The sequence below is a fragment of the Pseudorasbora parva genome, chromosome 7 (genome assembly GCF_024679245.1).
Source record: "Pseudorasbora parva isolate DD20220531a chromosome 7, ASM2467924v1, whole genome shotgun sequence".
In the NCBI taxonomy this organism is placed as follows: domain Eukaryota; kingdom Metazoa; phylum Chordata; class Actinopteri; order Cypriniformes; family Gobionidae; genus Pseudorasbora; species Pseudorasbora parva.
In genome coordinates this window covers 43,566,423-43,592,212 of record NC_090178.1, presented here as the reverse complement: position 1 = coordinate 43,592,212, position 25,790 = coordinate 43,566,423, and the positions used below count along the sequence as shown (strand labels likewise).

The 25,790-nt window shown below is 39.4% G+C and overlaps 1 protein-coding gene across 3 annotated transcripts in view; it reads right to left on the bottom strand.

The window, feature by feature from the left end:
• si:dkey-283b15.2 (neuronal pentraxin-2) overlaps positions 1–25,790 on the bottom strand; it is a 36,869-nt gene that overhangs the window by 8,709 nt on the left and 2,370 nt on the right. For 2 of the 3 annotated variants that reach the window (XM_067449276.1, XM_067449278.1), the window contains one exon: positions 2,087–3,068. In XM_067449276.1, the coding sequence (XP_067305377.1) occupies positions 2,087–2,773 (687 nt within the window). In that variant the 5' untranslated portion in view covers positions 2,774–3,068. Of the gene's footprint in view, positions 1–2,086; positions 3,069–8,117; positions 8,212–25,790 lie in introns of those variants that run through there. The other variant, XM_067449277.1, reaches the window with a different exon arrangement.

Genomic DNA, 25,790 nt, shown 5'->3' with positions numbered 1-25,790 from the left:
TAAAGGTCGAAGAAGCCAAGACGTCGAAGACCCAGGGTTTCACTGATGGACTGGAGGGCTGAGGCAGAACACAGGCTTGTGGAACTGAGGTTGAGAGAGGGGCTTGGCAGACACAGTGGGACTGAGGACAACGGTGGAGCTGGAGGGAAAGAAAAGAACCTGGTGGACCTGAAGGGGTGGAGGAATGAGGAGTAGCTGGAGACCTGGGAGTCTGTGGGACAACCAAGGTGATGAATGACAAAGGCAGAGCTGGAGGGACAAAGAAGCCCTGTGGAGACTGAGGGATGATGGACCAAGGTGGAGCAGAGGGAGTATGGAGCCAAGGTGTAGCCAATGGGTAGACAGGCTGAGGTGGAGTCCAGGGCTTGGATCCCTGAGGTGAAACTAGGGAATTCTCACACCGAGGCGGAACTGAAGACCAAGGACCCAATACAAGTAGCAGATACAAGTAGCTGAGTGAAGCCATCAAAGGAGAAGGAGAGGGGCTGAAGGAAGTCAGTGGAGGTGGAGCAGCAACAAAGGAGACTGTGGTGGGGCTGAACTCCTCCATATAATCTTCTAGGGGATAACCATCTTGAGCAAGGGGTGGGATGTTCAGAGGTGATGGGTAAAGGTACTGCTGCTAGATCCACATGTTTGGTCCATTCTTCTGGCAGCAAGGGTTGCAGCAAAGAATAATTGAGGCAGGAACTAGGTGCAGCAGTATCTTTTAATTACAATAACTGAAAAACCAAAACACGCAGGAGAAACAGAATAGGCAGGAGATAAAGTAAACCACAATATTACGATAAGAATGGATAAACAAATAAAACTAAGGGCTATAAATACAGTGAGTGTAACTGGTTGTACTCAATCCATTCCAAGAGGGATTCAATCCGTGGTCTCTGGTCCAGGAGGCAGGCACTCTAACAAAGAGCGCTAAAAGACTGCAGCCCCTAGTGTCAGTCACTAGAGCGCCTCTTGAGATCAGAGGAGTAAGGTTTACATGTACAGCTTTTACTGGCCAACGACAGTTACACTCACCCCCCTAAACATCACTCCCATTTGGGCTGGGTCATGGCACTAAAAGTAACCGGTCCTACTCGCCCCGCTTCTAAATGGTATTCGAAGCGCTTTCTCCGGTGTGGGAGGCAGGCATTCTAACAAGGAGGCTAAACACCGCAGCCTCTAACATCAGTCGCTAGAGCCCCTCTTGAGATCAGGGGAGTGAGGTTTACCTGCATAGCTCTTACTGACCTACAACAGTTGCATGAGGAGGAAAACAAGGCACAGGTGGGGACTAATCAATCAACTAATGAGTTACCATGACAACAAATGGAAAACAGGATTATAGAGAACAAAAGCACACAGAAAATAAGAAAATGTAAACATAAGCCAAACATTCCGAAGTGTTCTTGTTTCTTGATTTTATGTGTAAAAGTTACACATTTGGATACTTATTTAGATATTATCCAGCTATTATTTGTCAAAGTTTAGAACATCATTGGAGGACATCATCGCGGGAAAGCCTTGCTGAGCAAGGGCCACACCAGTACAGTGAAATCAATATTATTGCTGAACATTAAACTAAGCAAGCCAGAGGTGACAGTGGCCAGGAATCCAAACTCCATCAGGTGATTATCAGAAATGGAGGAAAAAATCTTGGGAGAAACCAGGCTCAGTCAGAGACCAGTTTTCCTTTGGCCAAATGAACCAACAGAATCAAGCATTCAAAAACCCCATAGCATAAATATTAATAATTCATTATATATTCATAATTCATATTCAAAAAATATGATCGATTTCACTGATTTGAGACTACTGGATGAGTCAAAACTAAACTGAGCTGAATAATTGTCTGCTATAGAGCTGCTTTATAGCTGAATTGAATGATTGAATGATACCCTTTCCAACATCTACACATTCAGCTGAATATTAAACTAAATGAATCTGAATCTGATCTTCTGTAGAGAATCTGCTTAACAGCTGACATTGAATACAGTAAGTTTAATAATTGATACATTTTATGTTATTTGTTTCTGTGAAGCTGCTTTAAACAAACTGTAATATATAAAGTGCTATATAAATACATTTGACTTGACTCTACCTGCAGGCTCTCTAGCCGCTCCTTTAGGGTCTGAAGCATCCTGCTCATCTGCTCCGGCGTAGACGAGGGTGAAGGAATCTCCCCTGCAAAGTGCTTCTCGCTCAGCGAGGCTTTCCCATGAGGAAGTCCTCCATCCCCATAGTGACCCAGCTCCATTCCATGACCACCATGGTGCCCATCGGGCGGTGCCCACCCAAGGTGTGCAGTGTCAGGGGCTGTCGGGTAGGCATGGTGGGCATGGTGAGCCAGCTGTGCAGGTGTGTGGTGCGAGTGGTCATCGTGGCTCCCCGTGCCACGGTTGAAGCCCTCACACAGGTTCAGTTTGGCGGTGAGCTCTCGGATAGTCTCCCTCTGGTCCAGGATGGTTTCTTTCTGCTGCACCAAACTCTCCCGCAGGTGCAGGATTGTCGCTTTTGCCTCCTCTGACATTCCCCACCAGCCGTTGCTGTTCCCATTAGGTCCGCCATGGTGTCCGGAACTGGGGCCACCTGGGCCACCGGCTGTGGGAAAACACCCGGGATCAGCGTCAGCCGGAATGGGGGAACAAATGAAACGAGGATGAGGGTTGTAGTCCAAGCCTGGTATTCCAGTCCCAGTGCAAACGGAAAGACAGATGGCATAGAAGAAGTAGAACGAAGAAATCCGTTCACCCGTCATGAGTCCTGCTGTGAAGCCCATCGGATGCATTTTTGTTGAATGACTATAGCTGGACTGATCAAACAGTTTGTTTTCAACTATATTCCTCAGTTATTTGATGTTTATAGCTTCTAGATCTGTATCTATCTGCTTCTTTAGTCTGTTTACAGGATTGTTCTTGTATTTGTCCTCGTCTTCTAAATCCAGTCTCTCGCTGCTTACTGTGTCTTTTCAAGCCTCCTCCTCTCCAAGGTCATCAGCCGTTCAGAGACCATGTGTATTTAGTAATGTAGTAATCCGTCTGTAATGATCCTTCAGAGTCTCTTCAGAGGAGCTCATCTAAAGACTGGAGAAAGAAATTAATGTCATTCCTGATGATTCTAAGTTTTCACAAGACAGGATCTTTTTTATTTAAACCTTGAAATTTAATCTCTCCTTTTCTGTTCTACGGAGCTGATCGGCCATCCTTTAAGAAAGAAAAATGTTGGACTTTGTCTGCAGTTAAATACATTAATAGTCTGTACTTAGTATGAATATATATATATCAAAAAAATATATATATAATTATATACATTCCCATACATATTACAGCTATTACTTTGCAAAAAAGAAGTACACTAGTATACTTTTAAAGAGGGTATATATTAAACTAATGTAGTTTAAAGGTATATACTTAACTTATACTTACATGTTTTTAGACACTCACTTTATGTCAACTGCAAATATGTATTATAACTAGGACATATGAAAAGTGTACCGTTGAATCTACTGACAAGAATGTATGGAAAATAAAATACACTTTAATGTAATTTTTTATTGAAACGTGTATGTCGTGTTTGTAATGAGAGTTTGGTATTATTACAAAGTGATTTTTTTATATTTTAATTAATTTTGTTAAGAAACATCTCTCTTTAAGCACACTGAAGTTGCCTTTTATTTCACTAATATATTATTTGCACGTAGTATTTTAAATATATACTTTTTTTAAGATTTGAAGGACACTACAAGTGACATACAATTTAATCCAATTAGGTGCACATTTATGACCTATGACCTGTGATATAACAACTGAAATTTGTTAACCACAAGGAACAACATTATAAATGGCACAGCAACATTTTTCTACCATGGTAAAGTCATACTATTCTATTTTTCTTCATAAAAATCACGCCACCAGCTATCACTGAGGTGTCTGACTGCCTAATGCCACAGGAAATCCGTTATAAGATCCTCAAATAACTTTTTATTCTCTAATTCTTCTACAAGTCACTGTACTGAAGCTTCAAAGAACCGCAGAAACCCATAGACTGATCTGAAGAACCTGTATTGTAACATCAACAGCTTTTATAATCTCCAAAGAACGCTTCAAGGTTGTTCCATCTGAGTGCTCTAAATAACCACTCAAGAACTAACTACTCTTTACTTTGGGATGTGTGGGATGCTCAGTTTAAGTAGTTTGAAGCTACTGAATTAATAAAGGACAAACATTTCCGCCCGCACAAGTGGATGTGTGTACGTCAGAGTCTCTCCTAATGAGGATAACTCAGGAAAAGAGTCGTCATCAAGGGTCTACAGAGGATTAGCATGTGATTGTGGAGTAGATTCTCCTTCTACTTGAGGAACTTTGTCATTAATTGGATTAATTAGGTGCTTAGACTGATTGCTGGCAGGAAGGGGGCTGGACTGAGTTTCATACTGGCCAGAAAACAGCTTGAGCTTCACTAATGAATTTATCGCAATGTTCAGGCGATTTATAAATCAAACTGAGAGAGTCCAGTTCAATTGCCGAGTTTGAATTGACAGAGCAAACAGAAAGCAGTATTTGCATTTATGGAAGTACAATTAAAAAATTTATGAAATGCTGTACTTTTTAATTTATATATTATTTCATTTTTTCAGTATAAACAGAGGGCCAGGTTTACTAAATAGGAAATTAGCATGAGAGCAGAATTCCACAAAAAACATCCATCTTCCAAGGGCAGCGCAAATTAGCGCCTGGTTTAAGACTTTTTTTTTTTTACCCATTAAATAATGTTGCAAAAAACAGTAAATTGACAAGCGCAAACCTTGCATGATTAATTTAAATACTCTCCTCTCATACATTTTGCGTCTAAAAGGGAAACTCAAATACATATGCAATATGGTCAGCCTCAAAAATAACCCTCTCCACGCCTTTCCAGCTCTAATTTTTCCAGCACTGTGTCCTGACAGAAGTTTTTTAACACTAAAAGAGGGTTTGCACTGATGCAAGCTGTTAATAAATGGCCCTAAATATGTTATCATATACTTATACTACGGGGCTGTTGAATGACTAAAGATGATTGGTCGAAGAACACTCTAAGGTGTGCAATTATTTTCAGGGAAATGCATGGCTAAAGTAGTTTCAGGCTGGTCTTGACTGCATCACAGTTCCATATCACTTCGCCAAATGATTTCAGTTATTTCAAAGGTCCTTACACAACCGACAACAGCAAAAGCATCCAAACCCATAACACTGATCAAGCTAAGAAATATACTAAACAATAGGATAAAAACCACAAATAATTTCAGTTTTTTGCCACAAAATTACATTTTATTATGTACGGAATCACATACTCTCTTTTCCCGCTCTCTCCCCAATTCAAACGCACAGTAAATTTGTCATATACTGTCAATCCAATTCCTAATCCAATTCAACAAACATTATGTTGAGTGTGGCCAATTCAAATCAAATCTACACTCTAAAAACTGCTGGACTAAAAACAACCCAAGTTGGGTTGAAAATGGACTAACCCAGCAATTGGGTTGTTTTAAACCCAGCGGTTGGGTTGTCTTAAGCAACATTTAACCCAACCGCTGGTTTTAAATAACCCGACTGCGGGTTTAAAACAACTTAAAGGGATAGTTCACTTTAAAATGTCAATGCTGTCATCCTTTACTCACCCTCAAGTTGTTTCAAACCTGTATGAATTTCTTTCTTCAGCTGAGCACAAGGGAAGATATTTTGAAGAATGTCAGTAACCAAACAGTTAACTAGAGCCATTGACTTCCATAGTAGGAAAAAAAAAAAAACTCTGGAAATCAATGGCTCCAGTTAACTGTTTGGTTACTGACATTCTTCAAAATATCTTCCCTTGTGCTCAGCTGAAGAAAGAAATTCATACAGGTTTGAAACAACTTGAGGGTGAGTAAAGGATGACAGCATTGAAATTTTAAAGTGAACTATCCCTTTAACCGTTGGGTTAAAACAACCCAATTGCTGGGCTAGTCCATTTTCAGCCCATCTTGGGTTGTTTTTAACCCAGCATTTTTTAGAGTGTACCTTCTTGAAATTTTCAAAGGAAGCCAATTCTTCAGTTCTGAATTTTTAACCCTGAATGACATATATATTCTGATTCAAATAATAGAACTGGACCATCCATCCCCACTGTCTAAAATGCATTTTGTCCAATCAAGCTTGATGAAACCAGAAGGAAACCAAAGTGCCCTTATGACTTTACCTACCCATACACAGCAAGGATATCTTATTAATTAAATTACATCGAGTTTTAGACTCCTCTCTCACAGGTCATGTGTGTGCGGTAAGATCATGCGTGTCATAAGCTTAGAAAGCAAGACAGATGGCAGCAGTTGAGAACAGCGTGAAGCCGTTTCCCCAGTCTCTCTCAATCCTCACTTCATCTCGGTTTATCTTCCAGTCTAAATCCACTTGATTAGCCTGATTGTCGTGTTCGAATGAAGGCAGAGCTTTAAGTCAGAGACACACAATTCAGTTTTAAATGGACCGTCTGCTGAATACATAAAACAGTATTGAACAACCATCTCGTGTCCAGTAAAGAACCATCTGGAACAGCAACTGGCTGAGAAAAACAGTGACCGCTTTAGTCATTTAGTAACAACTAACAACATTAAAAAAGTCAAATGTGTAATCTTTCTTTCTAATATCAATGAAGTGCAAACTGAATGTAATGTTCGGATGCTTAATTACATGTTAATTACAATAAAATTATGGTTAGTTACACTTATTTGAAGGGGTCTTTGTTACACTGTGGTACATTTAAGTACTGAGTGATGTTAAACAAGAACATGTACTAAAAGGGTTAGGATTAGGATTTGGTTTAGGGTTAGATGCAAGTAATTATGCATAATTTATTGTTAGTACTATAGTAACTACACATATAACACATGCAAAATTGACACTGTAAAATAAAGTGTTACCTAATATATTATATTTGAACTTGACTATTCTTTACATACTTAAGTAGGATTTCAGTTTCTTCATCTTTGTATGTAATTTCATTATACCTCCTGTTGTCTTAGAAATATAATTCATTTTTTATTTGACTTAATATGTACTGACAAGCATTTACAGTAAAATAAGGTATATTTAATGCCATTTCTATTGAAATGTGTATGTCATATGTTTAAATATATTTCTAATTAAAATATTTTTAATTAAAATTTGAAAGTTAAAATTATAATTATGTAAACGTATTAAACTCCGCAAAAGATTATTTAAATAATAATAATAATAATAATTTATATATATATATATATGAATTAATATGTGCTTTAAAGTAAAACTTTTAATTTGGCGATTACAAAGTATACTTTGTAAAAAGTATTTACTTAAGTGTGTTAAGAAACAGTCATAAAGTGTACTCTTTAAAAGCACTTAATTGACATTTTGTTTTTAATATTAACTCATCTGCAGTTTTTTAAGTACAGCTTTTTTTAAAAAAAAACAAAAAAAAAAAACAACAACATTGTTTTAAGATTTGAAGTACACTATGGCTACTCCAATCTTTAAACACAGTTTAAATCACAATGTCCAACAAAACTGTGATAGCTTGTTGTCGACAACTTTCATCAGCCAAATCCTCACCACAAGATCCCGTGTTAACATTACCAACAAAAACTAGTACTACAGTTCTGACTTTCATGGCAAATGTTTACAGTATATGAGCAGAAACTGATGTGTCAGTAGCCCAAATACTTTAGACATCAACTCAATAATCTCAACAAAAACAGCTGCACACAATTCATATAGACAGCACCTGAAGGGTTTTAACACTTAACATCTGTCGATCAAATGAATAAATCACGAGCTCTCCGAAAATAAGCAGCTAAACAATCGAATCTGCCAAGAAGAAAAGGGCATATTGAAGTTCTCATAGAAATGCTTGTTATAAATAATGCCATATAATGAATGACCCCACATATAGCAATCCTACATATAAACTGCTCATTAAATATAATCATAACGGGAACACATCCATAACTGTTATACACACTCAAGTAAAACACATAAGCCTAGTTAAACATCAGATAATCTCCAACTCCTCGCCTGAGCTATAGATATACAGATCTATGACATTCATAAACCAGAATGCAACTGTTACTAACAGAGACTTACAGGAACGGTTCCGATGCTGTCAGCTCATTCTCATTTGTCTTGATGTGTGGACTCCTGCAGGTCTGTCTGTTTGTCCTGTACTAGTCCAACTCAGTCACCAAACAGCTTGTAAGGGACTTAATCCAGAAGAGTCTCTTTAACACCCGCCTCCCCTCCGTTTCTCCTCCTCCTCCACTCAGTCTGCTTTCTTCCGTCACCCCCGTTGCTCAACTATTAAATCCATTTTGTCCTGTGCTCAGTAACAACCTTAAGGCCTCAAGAACCTGTAGTGGCAATTTCATGATAGTTTCTTTGAAATGTTTTGGATGTGCTACCAAGATTCGACAACTGTTGTTGTGTAGTCTTGGAAAGTTTTTAAAGGTGTCATGAACTGGCTTTAAAAAAAAAATTATACTGTTGTCTGAGGTCAATTCGTGGAACACACACACACATGTGCACCCCCTTAAAATATCAAGTCAAGAGTGTGAACAACGCAGATCAAGAAATTAATGTTATTTTACTTATTAAGATTCACAGGCCTGCCGACGGGCTAGTCCCGGGACGTTGGGCTTTGCGAGTCCTGGCCCATACAAGTCTGAGTCTGATCCCAAATCCCAATAAACCAACAAATAAAGGATTTTCCAGCCTGTGACAGCATGCTAAGGTATGCTCTGTTAGACACTGTGGTGAGGTTGACCCGCGAGAGACATGGGAGGGCCGAGTGAGACTGGGGACATGAGTGAGAATAAGCGTCACCTGCGAGGCACACCGGTCTCGAGTCCTCTCATGAGGGAGCTCGGAGGCATTTAAAGACGAGCGTCACCATTGAAGGACGAGAGAGGGCCAGGCCTGGACTTTACGTTGAGTTTTGTTTATGTTTTGTTATGTGTGTGCGGGCAGTCGTCCGTGAGGGGCTGTTGTTACTTTTCGTTTTGTTTATTTATTTTCTTTAAGTGTTCGCAGGTTCCCAGTTCCTTCATCCCATATGAACAAACTTTATTACAGACACGTTCACATAATCAAATCGATCTGTAACAATGCAAAACGTTTTACTCACATAAGTGTGTCGCATCATTCCTGTAGGATCCAATATGTATACAAGTTATTCTCACAGTTACTTTATAAAAATCTGTAAAGATTTCACAGTAAAAAAGACAAGGTGAATGTTTTTACAATTATACTAAAAAGCCTTTTACTTGCTAAAAAAAGTATAAACTATCAATCAGATGACAGAAGGCATTTAGTAGATCATGTGCAACAGGTATTTCTGCAAAGTTTAGATAGTGTTGATCATTTATACAAAATAATAAAAAATACAACAAAAACTTTTGTCTAAAGATTTGTTGATTTTCATGAACACACACCTTACACCCTGTCCAGGAAACTCATCAGATTGTGGACATTAGGTGTTTCTCTGGAGGCCATGTTGTGCCACATGCTGTCATAGGTCTTAACAAGATAACCGGCCTAATTAAAGTCTGAGCAGAAATCCAGCACAACACAGACAGATGGACACTGATTGAGGTCAGAGGGAATAGACTATGCACTTATACAAAGCAGAAAAAGACTGAGAGAAAGATGAGTGGGACAGACTTTGTCTCACATTATCGACTCATTAATTACCTTCTAGATCTAACAATGTAACAGACAGTTCAGAGGATCATTTCCTGTGATCATTCATAAACCTCATTCATTCTGTGTCAAACAAGCATGCTTAAGGCTAAAAAACTGTTTACTACGAAGTTAGATCAAATTACAAATTGTTTTTCTATTTAAAAGCACAGAAATTACAACTGTAACTGAATGAAAGAGAAAGAAAGAAAAGAATTGGCAACATGAGAGTGATTTGAATGTTGTCTAATTATCTGCATATGAAACTAGCACAGCATTGTGGGAAATCACTTCATCGATTATACAAATTCACCATAAAATCAAAATGGAAGCACATAATTATTATTATTATTTTTTAATTAATGTGCTTTTTTATCTTAAATCAAATTAACTTCCCCTCGCTCTTGCAGCGACATCTCTTCTCTGATGACCCGTTCACTGGCGGGAGGGTGGAGCAACCTGTCACTCACATGAGATTGACCAATAGCAAACCACAACCATCCAATCAATTCCCCATGGACAAAATCAAGTCCTGGCTTACATTTGTTCTTGTTTCACTCAGATAATCACAATAGGGAAGACTATCGCAACTTCTGTTTCATGTCAACTCTAATGCAAAAGTTACTTATAGTTAATCTAAAGCCTAACCTAATATTAGCTATTGAAAACTCTCAGAAACTACTGTGAATTATGGGGGTGGAAACATCATGCTTTGGGGCTGTTTTTCTGCGAAGGGACCAGGACGACTGATCTGTGTAAATCAAAGGATGAATAGGCCCATGTATCATGAGATTTTGAGTAAAAACCTCCTTCCATCAGCAAGGGCATTGAAGATTAAACGTGGCTGGGTCTTTCAGAATGACAATGATCCCAAACACACCACCCGGGCAACAAGGAGTGGCTTCGTAAGAAGCATTTCAAGGTCCTGGAGTGGCCTAGCCAGTCTTCAGATCTCAACCCCATGGAAAATCTTTGGAGGGAGTTGAAAATCTCTGTTGCCCAGTGACAGCCCCAAAACATCACTGCTCTAGAGCAGATCTGCATGGAGGAATGGGCCAAACTACCAGCAATAGTGTGTAAAAACCTTGTGGCGACTTACAGACAACGTTTGACCTCTGTCATTGCCTGCAAAGGGTTAATAACAAAGTATTTAGAGGAACTTTCGTTATTGACCAAATACTTATTTTCCACCATAATTTGCAAATAAATTCCTTAAAAATCAGATGATGTGATTTTCTGGAATGAGGATCTCTCCTCTTTTTAAGTGGAAGAACATGCACAATTGATGGCTGACTAAATACTTTTTTGCACCTATATATACAGTCCCTGACAAAAGTCTTGTCGCTTGTGTACAAATTGACCTAAAGTGCCGCTGAAATATATTTCCAATCAAGATTTTTTTTACAAGAAATGGCTCATTTTAATCCCACCAGCTTTTGTGATAATGTTTCAGTGAAAAACTAAACTTTCAAAAAGTATTCTAATATTCACAGCTTGGTAAAGCCCAATGAGTCAATTTTTGCAAAGACATAAGTGTTGTCATCTTGTCATATGAGCTTCACCTGTGACTAATATTGGATCAATTAGGTCTCAAGTGTGTATAAAAAGAACCCCAGTACACTAGACCTTCACATCAACTGCAACTAGACCTCTGCAAACATGCCTAAGATTCACCCAAAGACTAAAGTTTTGATTATCAAGAGGCTAAAGACCAGATCCACTGCTGATGTGGCAGACACCTTCAATGTGTCTCAGCGTCAAGTACAGAGGATAAAAAAAAGATTTGAAGAGACTGGAGACGTTTTTGACAAGCCCAGGTCAGGCAGACCCCGCAAGACAACTGCTCAAGAGGACCGTTTGTTGGCTCGAAAGTCCAAGGCCAGCCCATTTTCCACTGCAGCAGAGCTCCACGAGACCTGGTCACCTGAAGTCCCTGTGTCAACCAGAACAGTTTGTCGGATTCTGTCTCGAAATGGCCTCCATGGTTGAATCAGTGCCCGGAAGCCAGCACTAAACAAAAGACAATTGAAAAACCGTGTGGCATTTGCCAAGGCCCACAGCCAGCTAAAAGGATGGACGCAGGAAAAGTGGCAGAAGGTGGATTTTTCAGATGAATCTTCTGTTGAATTACACCACAGTCGCCGCAAATATTGCAGGAGACCTACTGGAGCCAGAATGGATCCAAGATTCACCCAGAAAACAGTGAAGTTTGGTGGCGGAAAAATCATGGTCTGGGGTTACATCCAGTATGGGGGTGTGCGAGAGATCTGCAGGGTGGAAGGCAACATCAATAGTCTAAAATACCAAGAAATCTTAGCTACCTCTTATATTCCCAACCATAAAAGAGGCCAAATTCTGCAGCAGGACGGTGCTCCATTGCATACTTCCATCTCCACATCAAAGTTCCTCAAGGCGAAGAAGATCAAGATGCTCCAGGATTGGCCAGCCCAGTCACCAGACATGAACATCATGGAGCATATGTGGGGTAGGATGAAAGAGGACGCATGGAAGACGAAACCAAAGAATATTGATGAACTCTGGGAGGCATGCAAGACTGCTTTCTTAGCTATTCCTGATGACTTCATTAATAAATTGTATGAATCCTTGCCAAACCGCATGGATGCAGTCCTTCAAGCTCATGGAAGTCATACAAGATATTACATTTGGATCTCACAGCACCACAACTTAATTTGCTGACATATTTTTGTATTTGCAGTAAATTTGTTCCATTTCTGTATAGGTGACAAAACTTTTGTCTTGCCAAAATGTGACCTTTCTGTCTTGATTAAATGATAAATATTTTTTCCGTGAAAATTATTTATTTCAGTGCATTAAACATCATTTGGGAGGGTTTTAGCTTTTCATATGAGCTATTTCTAACACCAATTAATTAATTAAAAGTCAGGTTAATATCAGGTATTTCTAGAAAATAGATAAGCGACAAGACTTTTGTCAGGGACTTGAATAGACTTTCAAGACCTTGACAAAACTTTTGACTTTGACCCAGGGACTTTTGACTTGAATATATATATATATTATACAACGTCGTCATAACTATGTCAGCTAACTCAAATTAATTTGTAGTTACATGTTAACTAACCCTAGTGGTATTAGTTAGGGTGACCAGATGTACAAAAAATTCGGGACAGTCCTGAAATCTAAACTGTTGTCCCGAATCCCGAATCTGGCCCTAATTGTCCCGAAAATTACCCTAAAGCAAAATCTTGAGTAGTTAATGTCTGATAAACATTAAAAACTGTCTGAGGAGGTTAAGTCGTCCTGCAACCAGCCCCACTGGCTGCTCATTGGCTGCATCATCTTTTTTCTAAGCTCTAAAAAAATACTGTAGGCGGTATGCTGACGTTGGGCCTTCTCAACCTAGGTAGGCTATAGCTGTGTGAATTTAAAGTTGTATAGTTTCTATTCATTTATCTAATTAATCTATATGCACAAAGAGAATATGACCTTTTTGTCCCCTTTTTGTTTGAAGCCTTAATGAAGAGAGCGCAAGTTGTTGCAGCCGCGAGGAGGACAGTGATGATTGTAAATCAGTGATTGATTGTTCATTTTGGCACTGTGTGCAAAAAAAATACTTCACTACACTATCATTTCTTTATTTTCATTTAAGCTTATTAGCGTTAACAGAGAGAGCTTGTATGTCGCCCACTCGCTTCAAAGAGGTTAAGGCCAACAAAAGGGTAACCTTGAGAGCCAGAATCCACTCTGGAGCTGACTCCAAGGGCTCAAAGGGAGCCTCCCTTAACCCCTCCAGGACAACTGACAGGTTTCAAGAGGGAATAACAGGGGATCGTACTGGTCTCACCATTTCTGAATAGGGCTAAAAGCAGGAGACTGACTCCATTCTCCCTCACCCTGCACCTAAATGCATAGAGCTTTAGTCTTGGCCATTAACGAGACATTCATGACTCAACGAGCCAGACGGGTCTATGCATCTATCAGGTCTATCATTACGAACCAGTCCCTAGCACGTATCTGAGATCAAATAGCCTTCAACATTAACATCTTAAACTTCCCTTTGTAGAGAGAAAAAAAGTTCAAATGGCGAAGGTCTAGAATGGGTCACAGCCCACCTTCCTTTTCCGGGAACCAGGAAGTAAAATCTGAATAAGCCGCATTCCATCTCCGATGAAGGGACCTCTTCTATCGCTGATCCTTGAGGGGAGGCGTCAACCGAGAAGGAGACCCCTTGGCATCCTGATGAGGAGTGGAAGATGTCACGGCTTGAGTGAAAAAGTAGGTCCTACCAGTTATGGAGAAAACCAAACGTGTCTCCTTCTAAGCAATAAGCGGCGGATAGCAAGCCAATCGAATGTGAGGGGAGAAAGCAAGAAGTGTCTCCTTCTTTCAGTGCTGGAGGGGGTGGAGGTCGAGCCAGCTCTGCACTTCGAAAAGTGCTGGGTGGCGAAGGTGACAGGGCTGGATATGGAGAGGTGGGCAGAAACACTTGTGCGGTGTTGTCCGATACTTTTTTTTTTTTTAAAAGAGCCACAAAACGACGGTGGATGACATTAAATAATGGCTTTTTATAGAATTTTTTTAATTCTTTAAATTGAACAATTTGTTAAAAGTTTAAAGTATACTTAAATACATAAATAGATACAAAACACAATTTACTTAAATTCACAGTAAAAGCTAAAGCCACCTAACCCAACTACAATAGGCCTAATTTAACACTAAATAACAGCACTTATACTAGTGATATTACAGCACTAATAACAGCAAAGTAGTCTGTAGTCTTGGTCTGCTACAAACCAGCTTCAGCTCAGCATTATTTTGCATTAATATGACCATATTCTCTGCCTTAGAACACATGGCCTTATTGTTCCCATGGTAACGCGTCAGGCTCACATCACATGACACACAGCAGCCGCAAAAGCAATGAATGACAGCTCAGAGTTCAGCTGTTTTGGTTTCTTTCGTTTTTTTCTTTTTTAATTCAAAATATTCACAAACTTGTTACCTATGTCATGAGCGATCTGATATTTTGATTTTCAAATACGTCTAAGTGAATGTGTTTTGTCATAGTGATCAAGTTAGTTGATCTATAATGCTCGATGGGCATCACCATGTTAGTTTGCGCCTCAGAGAATCGCATCTGTCAGATTTACATCACGTAAATTCATCCTCGTCTCACGAAATACATGAAAGTAAGTGACCAGTGAACTCGGAGAAGAACAGAGCAAACTATATAGTAACTTTATAATGTGTATCTGATATGAATAAAACACAGTCAAATTATAACTGTCTGAAAGTTTTGTTATTGCCCACTTCCATAGATATCAGAGTGTTTTGAAAACACTGAATTGTTTGTGATATGTGACGAGCGCTGTGTGTGTGTGTTTCTGGATCAGTGCCAGCCAATGCGCGGAAGCACGTTTGATGCTACCGAAATTAGGAACCGAAATCTGCGTTCTGATTCGGTCCGGTATACCGGTTGTATATTATTAGCTATAATAACTATATTAGCACCGGGTTTTGGTACCTAACCCTAGTCTAGTCAGGAGCAACTCAAAGCAGCCGGAGTTAAGGATTTGCTGGGCTGCTTCAGGTCAAGGCGCCTATGAGGTTGCTGGCAAGAGAAAGGGCGATCGCGAGCTCCCCAGATCGTGGTGGGTGGGGGATGACCCTGGTCGCTCCTCCTACCAAAGAACTCCTTCCTATAAGAGAGACGACTGGACCCGCCATGGAACATCCTATGTTACAGTGTGTATCCTACGAGCAGTGTGTTTTGTGGCTCTCAAGGCTAAATCTGTGGCCTTGCACAGCTCTTTGACTGCTTCTGGTATAATTTCCTTCAAAACATCCACCTGGTAGGCTTGGAGGATGACCATATTATGAAGAGCCATGCCATGAGTGTAGGACTTTCCAATTAGGGCAGAAGTGGTCCTACACGGTTTAGTGGGAAGGAGAGGGCTAGCCTTCCACAAAGGAGTCGAGGAATGAGAGAGGTTGGTGAAGATGGCACACCCAGAGGACGTTCCCATTGCGTTTTTTTTAAATAAAAATGTATGTTTCATGACTTCTTCCTTTCGAGATTTCTTCCTCCTCCTCACATGTAGGTTACAATAATGACTATCACACAAGCCCCTTTCACACTGCACGTCGGACACGCAATATTCCCGGAACATTGCCGGGTCGCCTTCTGTGTGAAAGCAACCATGTCCCGGGATTGATTACCGAATTCGACCCGGGTCGGGGACCTAGTAATATTGCGGTATTCGACCCGGGACGAGCGCTGTGTGAACAAAAGCCGAAACTAATGCCGCAACGTGTACGTAGTTATCGCGCGACTCCTAGAGCTTGTTTTTTCAATAATACAACCCTGCAGTGCCAGAAGAGCTAGTCTGTGTTTTAAACGCAGAGAGTGTTCGTATACAAAAGAAACTAAAATTAAACAAGCAGAAATGTGTGCAAACTGGACGCAAGTCGAGACCACGGAGCTCCTTACTATCCGCGCTGAAGATGAGATCGCTCGCCATTATACGTCACATCTGGATGTCACGTGTCAACTCGACCCGGGACCGTTACGGGTTGTGTGTGAAAGCGCACATATTACGGTATTTCGCTGGCAGTGTGAAAGGTGAATGGTCTGATTATATATATATATATATATATATATATATATATATATATATATATATATATATATATATATATTCACTACAAATCAGCTTTGATCACACTCTGTAAGAAATCCAACTTATGATGTTATAGCATGACAAATTCAACTTTTACGTTTAATTCATCTATTTTACATGAAAAAAGTTGAGATAACTCAAACAAATGGATTAAATCCATGCAGAAAAATTCTGCAGCTGGTTGCCTTCAACTTTTAAGTTTTCTCAAAAAAATTTAACAGTGCAGGAATAAAATATATTTCAAAATAAAATCAAATAGAATTTTTTTTTATTTTTTATTCCACTTTCAATTTTGACTCCAAATTACCCTGTCTACTTTCTCAAGTAACATCAAGCCCTGTATTTTTACTGTACTGTACATTTAAAGCTGTTTTTCAGGTGTGATGTTGTAGGTGAGACTGAATGAGTTTAAAGGTTTTCCTAAACATCCATTAATCTCAGGCACGACGCCAACTAGAGCGACAGCACCACAGTCACCCTGCAGGAGCTCAGTTCTCTGTCTGCTGAGTTCTTAGAAAGAAGATGTCCTCACTTCAGTCTGATTCAGGAGAAAGAGAGAGGGAGATGTGGGAGTCATCCGGTTACTAGGCCAAACTTGGCGAGGTGGAGCTCCTGTATCGCTTTATCTCTGTGCGTCAGTGAGGAGTACGGAAGTAGAGGGACCAAAATAGATTTCTACTAAAAAACATGCACAACAAGCTTACACTTAAATACACAGACACTGACCCACAGAGCACTGGAGCAAACTCAATATATATGTCAATATAACTCAAAATATATGGTCATTGTTTGTCTATTGTGAGTGATTTTAATATCACACACAGTTAATCTTTATTTCTTCATTTAAAAAAATGGGATTTAGGCTGTGTAAAATGCAGCACTCATCACTGTCACTCTTCACTCAGCCGTCCAATCACAGTGGAGGAGGGGCGGGACAAACACAACACAGACCAACCGCCACATTCTGCGTGTCGTCATCAGATGACAACGAGCAATAATAACGGAACAAAATGATTTAAAACAAATGCCAGAGCAAACACTTTACATTGTATCTGCAATGAATGTGATGTGATGAATTGCATGTCCCATGTAGCTGAAAAGAGTGCACATTTTTTCAAATAATGCGCTTGTGATATTTCACCATTAGTTAATAATTTGTTTTATTTATGTGCATTTTTAATGTGTACAACTAAGTCTGACACACTAGGAGTATTCACTGGCAATGCAAACAAAAAGGTTTACTGAAGAAACAAGGAAGAATTGCCTTGCACTGGAAAGCCTATCCAGAGAGAACAATGCCCGTCTATCGCTGTGCCTAAATTTTGGATTTCCTCAAATCAAGAAAATTGTATCTGTATTTGAGCCCACAGTGTCTTATTACAGTGTTCTTGGATGAGTTATGGTGGTGTAAAACACCCAATTAAACTTGTCTATATGTTCCAAAACAAAACGTTCCTGTCCACATATTTATGTGGCCAAGTGGCATTTTTTTCCAAGAGCAGCCTGAATTGTTTAGGACAGTCTGAAGCACAGAAGAGGCACTGAATTCAGTTGGTAAAACAGACAAGCATGAATGTCTGGGGGCAGAGGAGGTAGTGATCAGTCCATTGTATCCACCAAAAGGTGATGGCCTGAGCAGAATGGTGAAATACAGGTCTTTCTCAAAACATTTGCATATTGTGATAAAAGTTAATTATTTTTCATAATGTAATGATAAAAATTAAACTATCATATATTTTAGATTCATTGTACACCAACTGAAATATTTCAGGTCTTTTATTGTTTTAATACTGATGATTTGGGCATACAGCTCATGAAAACCCAAAATTCTCAAATCATCTCAAAAAATTTGCATATTTCATCCGACCAATAAAAGTCAACCATCAAATAATAATGATCAGTTATGCACTCAATACTTGGTCGGGAATCCTTTTCCAGAAATGCTTCAGTGCGGCGTGGCATGGAGGCGATCAGCCTGTGGCACTGCTGAGGTGTTATGGAGGCCCAGGATGCTTCGATAGCGGCCTTAAGCTCATCCAGAGTGTTGGGTATTGCGTCTCTCAACTTTCGCAGGCCAATTGAGCACAGTAATACCATGGTCAGTAAACCATTTACCAGTGGTTTTGGCACTGTAAGCAGGTGCCAGGTCGTGCTGAAAAACCAAATCTTCATCTCCATAAAGCTTTTCAGCAGATGGAAGCATGAAGTGCTCCAACATCTCCTGATAGCTAGCTGCATTGACCCTGCCCTTGACATTGACCCTACTTGACACTGGACTTCAGGCATTTTGGCATTTCCTTCTCCCCAGTCTTCCTCCAGACTCTGGCACCTTGATTTCCGAATGACTCAGACTCAGTCCACTGCTTCCGCAGGTCCCCCAAGGTCTGGAATCGGTCCTTCTCCACAATCTTCCTCAGGGTCCGGTCACCTCTTCTCGGTGTGCAGCGTTTTTGCCACACTTTTTCCTTCCCACAGACTTCCCACTGAGGTGCCTTGATACAGCACTCTCGGAACAGCCTATTCGTTCAGAAATTTCTTTCTGTGTCTTACCCTCTCGCTTGTGGATGTCAATGATGTAAGTCTTCTGGATAGCAGTCAGGTCGGCAGTCTTACCCATGATTGCGGTTTTGAGTAATGAACCAGGCTGGGAGTTATTAAAAGCCTCAGGAATCTTTTGCAGGTGTTTAGAGTTAATTAGTTGATTCAGATGATTAGGTTAATAGCTCGTTTAGAGAAGCTTTTCATGATATGCTAATTTTTTTTAATTTTTTGAGAATCCTCACCAGCCTTGGCATTTTTGAAGGTAGGTTACAATTTTATCAGCCAGCTTTTACAATGTCATGCTCTGACAAATGTGCCTAAAATGTAAACATATTGCTCATTTATTACTATTGTTTCTCCTATTGAATCATCCAATCACTCGATGTTTCCACTTACTGCAAATGTTGCCCAGTGTTGGAGCTATTTTCTTGTTTTGTAATTAAGTTAATAATTAAATTACATTTGCATGATAATTTTATTGATATATATACAGAACGTTAAACTTATTATTTTCATCATTTTGGGCCATATTTTTGGGACTTTTATTTTGATAGTGCTGAGCACCTGTTTGGATATATTGGTGATTACCAAGGGGGTAATCTAGCGCTCGGAAAGCGTTCCACCCCTAGGGGCTGCCATTGCTAACCAAGCCATCACCTGCTGTTAGCATCCCATTGACTCCCATTCATTTTTGAGTCACTTTGACAGTGAATAACTTTACATCAGAGGCGTTTAAAGACTCCATTTGTCCATTGTATATTTCTAAAGAAACACGACAATGTATAAAAGGCTCCATTACCTTGTATCTTACACTATCGCCCCGCAGAAGCTGTTTTTGTAAAAATAGGCTAACGATTGCGTCATAACCAACGCGACCCTGTCGCACAGTTGAGAAATTACCGTATAGACCTGAGGAGACGCTCGCAGGCAATCTTTTACTGTCTATGAGACAGTCGGGGGGACGTGGAGACATGTCCTGGAGACTAGTCTGATAAAGTCAAGGGGGAAGAATGGGTAGAAGCCCATAGTGAGCCAAAAGCAACGGGAGAAAATATTTAAACAACGTGATTCAGATTTCGCTTTCCACATCTACTAGAAGACTCACAGCTGTCAGACCGGAGGCTCACGTCACATCTACGTCGTCAAGCTCAGTCTGAGCCTGGGCAGTTCGCTCAGCCATCAGGAAGTGAGTGCCCCTAGGTTGACTTCATTATTTCGCCGTAGACGTCAATGGGGTCGCTGTGTCCATTTCTTTTACTGTCTATGGTGATTACACTTAGGACGAGCAGGCAGGCACTGGGAAAGGTTGTTGTTTTTTTACCAGGGAAAGAGAGGCTGCAGATACCCTTTGTTTGTATGCTTGCTCAAATGGAAATAAACCGCATGAACGATATGAAAGCCTGGACATTGGATTTATTGTATCCTGCGTAAGAAACGATCTTTAAGTGCCTCAGTGGCTGTTTGATTTCTTGTTTGATTTTAAGTTAAGGACAAATTGCCGCAACACCCAGTATGTGTCTTGTGTTGCCGTTACCAAGAGTGGGAAGATGGTGTGCCCTTGTGTGATACAAGGTTGTGACCTTCCCTTGTGTGTCTCATTGAGAAACCTACTTCAGGTAATGTCTTTGGAGATCACTGTGACAAGCATGGCAGGCGTCCTTAAAGGGGGGGTGAAATGCTGTTTCATGCATACTGATCTTTTTACACTGTTAAAGACTTGGAATCCCATACTAAACATAGACAAAGTTTCAAAAGTTAAGGTGGACTTTTGATGGGAGTATTTCTTTGTCAAAAATACTACTTCCGGTTAGTCATAAGTTTCGGCAAGTTTTTTGAGATCATGCGTCCCCTTTGACGTTAATGGGGGCGGAATTTCCTTGTATGGGCCTTACGGACAATTCTACCGGAAGCGCGTGAGAGAGAGAGAGAGGGAGAGAGCGAAAGTAACAGCCTACGCCCATCAAAGCGCTGGCTTGTAGGATGCCAGGTGATGTGCACATAACAATGTCACCAAAAAAGTGCGTTTTTGGTTGCCAGACCAAGACAGTCCTGCACAGATTCCCCCAAAACCCCGCGTTAAGGCAACAGTGGATGTAATTTGCTTTTCCGGATCAGCAACTGAGTTGCGCGAATGTTTATATCTGTTCGCTGCATTTCGGTGCCGACTGTTTCATAAACAAGGCCCAGCTCGACGCCGGATTTTCCAATCGCCTAATGCTGAAGGATGGAGCAGTCCCAACGTTAGAACCGCAGACGGTGAGTGAGACTGCTTCAAATGTCTGTGTTTTTGCCTATGCTGATTAAGTAGCCCAAACATGATCACGTATAGTTAATTGATCAATGGAGCATGCGATGTGTAGTGCGTGTACATTTGTTTAGCTGGCCACTATATGTGTAACTTTATGTTTGTGTATTGTAAAAGCACTCCAAACAACAATACACAAAGAGTGGGGAAATATGTTGAACTAAATAAGCACGCTTCTTCATTCAAATGCGCTTCTATTCCATGTCTATCTATGTAAACACTGACTTAGCCTTCCGCTTACTGTCTACACAAACCACGCGTAAACACACAAACACACGTGCACAACTGCACTTCCCACATGTACACCTTCAAAGACAAAAATACGACGATATAATTCAAGTATAAATATGTAAATAACACAAGCCGCTAAGCATATTATATAGTTAGTGTATAACTTGTACCACATACAGACGTCCTGCTCTAGTCGTTTTTGCTGCTGCTCCTGTTCAACTGCAGCCTCTGGGTCTGATTCCGGATCATAGATGTATGGGTGTATCTGATTAAAAGCCATATTTTTATTTTGAATAAAGTTTTTTTCCCGCTGTTAGGGATGACACAGCTTTACGACGCACTCGACTCAACACAATAGCAGCGCGCTGCTGCACACGTCATTATTTAGCTCCGCTCACACGATACGCCCCCACCCGCTCCAGTAGTATATTCCTGCACAACCGGAGGCTGCAGTTTCAGGACCCCAGTTTCAGGACCGCAATTCTAGGACCCTCGTTTTTTGTGACAGCGCCACCTACAGAACTGGATGATATAGCGGTGTGCTGCAGTTTCAGGACCTCAGTTCTACGACCCAGGTGGTTTAGTTAGTAGCCTACATAGTATCAAGATATTTAATCTCAGGGGTATATTTTATGTGATTTTTTAAATTCAAAATAGATCAGAGGTTAATTGCAAAGTGTGTAATACCTGCTTTGACGCACAATTTTAAATTTAAACAAATTAATTTACACAAAATATAAATAAAAAATGTATATTAATCTTTTTAAAAAAGTTGAGTACCTTAAAAATCTTAATTTCTTGAATTATACTGTATATTGATTAACCTCCTTAAGTTTAACTAATTAGTTCATTATCAGGTAAAATAAAGATGGAGTCAGTATATGCAGTCACTATATTACAGTCAGATATTTTAAAGTTTGTAGAGAGGCAAGGCAAGACTCAAGAATGATTGAAGAATATATATTTATGCAATTTTTGCAATAACAACAGCACCAAAAATACCCCTTTTTCATCAGTTGCTGCACAGACAGAAATATATATATATATATATATATATATATATATATATATATATATATATATATATATATATATATATATATATATATATATATATATATATATATATATATACACATCTTACTAAGCTGGATGATGACTGACAGTCCTTATACTAATCTGGTGAACATGGTAATTTTGATAAATGAGCCAAGGCACAAAATGAACTGTAGGTAAAAAAATTAATAAAAAACTGCACAAGTTATAAAAACCAGCAGGTGTTACAGAGATGAATATACAAATATATATTGTTATAACCCTCCTATTTTGAAGCACTCCATCAGAAGAAGACACCACCACTTTCTAATGAAAGGCATGTCCATCTGAAAGATGTGTGACATTGACAGATACTATATTAGCATATACTTGGCAAAACAAAAACAAACAACAACAAAAAAACACTGAGACTTTATCCCGCAGTCATTTCCACAGTGATGGCGTGGCAATCCCTAAAAGCAAAAAAAAAGGTAACACGTCAAAAGCCATTGCCATCTCGGTTACATTATGAAATTTACATGATATGCAGAATGGAATATAATAATATTTGTTTGGAGAGGCTAAATATGCATTTATTAATCACTGCAATGTTATGCCCAGTCTTTTCAGTCCAGCTCCAAGGATAACAAAAAAACATTTGTGCAAGATTCATACAGAAAAATTATTTAAAAAAAATTAAAGGATTAATTTTCAACTTTTTAATCCTTCACAGCAAAAATATATCAGTACAGGCTATAAGAACGTAGCCAAAGTATTAATGGCTGAACTTGCCAAACATTATGCATCATAGACAGACTAATATTGTAGTGCAACCAGGCAGTCAGCGCAGTTATGTAAGAATATTTTATTCTTAACTATGGTAAAACAATGAGTATTCAGCAAGTCTTCCCTCTAATAAAGTAAGCTACAGGTAATCGCACACACCCTTAACAACATGCTTTTGTCATCTTTTTAAGTTTAATTAATGTGCTGGCAGCTGGCTAGATGCATTATAGTCATTAAAAATCAAAAAGGATTTAATAAATCTCAGCCACACCACGATCAAGAACATCCTAGTAGTCTAATTAATAAAACTAGCACACAAATTCTTAATTCGTGTGAATTCTTAATTCATAGCAGCTCACTTACGTACATTTTGTTTCATGTAAAAGTTATAAAATAAAACTTGATTGAATATCAGTACTCACAGTCTGATCGGTGTCCATCGTCCATCTTAAATTAGTGTTTTGGTGATTCAATTCGGTGAATTCGGTAGGTGGTGCTGTCACAAAAAACTAGGGTCCTAGAATTGGGGTCTTAGAACTGGGGTCCTGAAACTGCAGCCTCCGGTTGTGCAGGAATACCCTTCTCACCCGCTCGGCTTTTTTCGGAAAGACTCGGAACAGCGCATCTTTCTTATATAATTATAAAAAAAATAAAGACTTTTCGGAGATATGCAGGATGCAATGCTACTCTATAGGTACTCAAGATTGACATGACACTGACTGAAACTGAGTGTTTCACCCCCCCCCCCCTTTAAATGAACTTAATTTTAAATAAGTTTCCTAAAATGTAAACCAAATAGGGAGCCCTTTCTTGAACATTAATATAACAGCCCAAATTAGGTTAGATTAGATTATCTATCTATCTATCTATCTATCTATCTATCTATCTATCTATCTATCTATCTATCTATCTATCTATCTATCTATCTATCTATCTATCTATCTATCTATCTATCTATCTATCTATCTATCATAGAATGCCATAGATGCCATTCTTCTTATGTAACGAGTACATCAGCTGTTATGGGAAGTGTTCCCGGTTCCGGCTGACCTAGTTAATGCCAAGGGGGCAATCTAGCGCTCGAAAAGCGTTCCACCCATAGGGGCGGCCATTGCTAACCAAGCCATCACCTGCTGTTAGCATCCCATTGACTCCCATTCATTTTTGAGTCACTTTGACAGTGAATAACTTTACATCTGAGGTGTTTAAAGACTCCATTTGTCCATTGTTTATTTATAAAGAAACACGACAATGAATAAAAGGCTCCATTACCTATCGCCCCTAGAAGCTCTTTTGTGTAAAAATAGGCTAACGATTGCGTCATAACCAAACGCGACTCTGTCGCACAGTTGAGAAATTACCGTATAGACAGGAGGAGACGCTCAGAAGCAATCTTTAACTGTCTATGAGACAGTCGGGGGGACGTGGAGACATAAAGTCTGATAAAGTCAAAGGAGAAGAATGGGGAGAAGCCCATAGTGAGCCAAAAGCAACAGGAGAAAATATTTAAACGTGATTCAGATTTCACTTTCCACAACTACTAGAAGACTCACAGCTGTCAGACAGGTGGCTTACGTCACATCTACGCCGTCGAGCTCAGCCATCAGGAAGTGAGTGTCTCTAATTGACCTCATTTTCCGCCGTTGACGTCTATGAGTGTATGTCTGCAATTAACTCACCGAAAACATTTAATTCATGCTTCAAAACCAGTCAGTGTGTCAGTAAACTGGCCAATGCCACATACGTAAAAAGTGTTTTTGTCATTGTGTGTCAATTTTGATTTGGTTAACAGTATGCATAAATGTGTTTTTAATCAATGCTCTTAATAATTGTAGTTCCTTGATTCGATTGCTTTCTATCCCATGCGAAGTAAAAATTCCTGAGGTGAAGTAAAAAACATTTTTTTTAAATTTGATTTTATAGAGAAAAAAAAAATTATGTAAATAATTTATGAAGCACACATTCACATACATAACTTTCTGTCTATCGTCCGTCCGTCTGTCCATCCATCCATCTATTATCTGTCTGTCTGTCTATCCGTCTATCTACACACACACACACACACACACACACACACACACACACACACACACACACACACACACACACACACACAAGCTGCGTTCCCTTTGACAGGGTCTCTACTCAGTGTTCATTGCTTTACTCCCTGAGCACGATCATCAAAGAAAAGCAATGACGGTGCAGATTATGATGTAATAAATATTGTAATTTACTTTACCTTTAAACTTATAATAATATAATAGGCATATACATACAAAACACAGTGTGTACCTAAAAAATAAAATCAAAACACTATTTTAGTTTTAGTTTAGCACATAGACTACTTGTAATATTTAATTGACTATTAACAGATTTGATGCTGTACTGTAGTTATCATTCAGTATGATTTGGTTAACTATGTGTTCAAAACTGCTAGTAAAATAATTAAAAAAAAAGATATAGTATATTTTGTGTACTACATTTAATTTAGTTTAGACTGGTATTTTGCTCTTCCTGTGAAGTGAT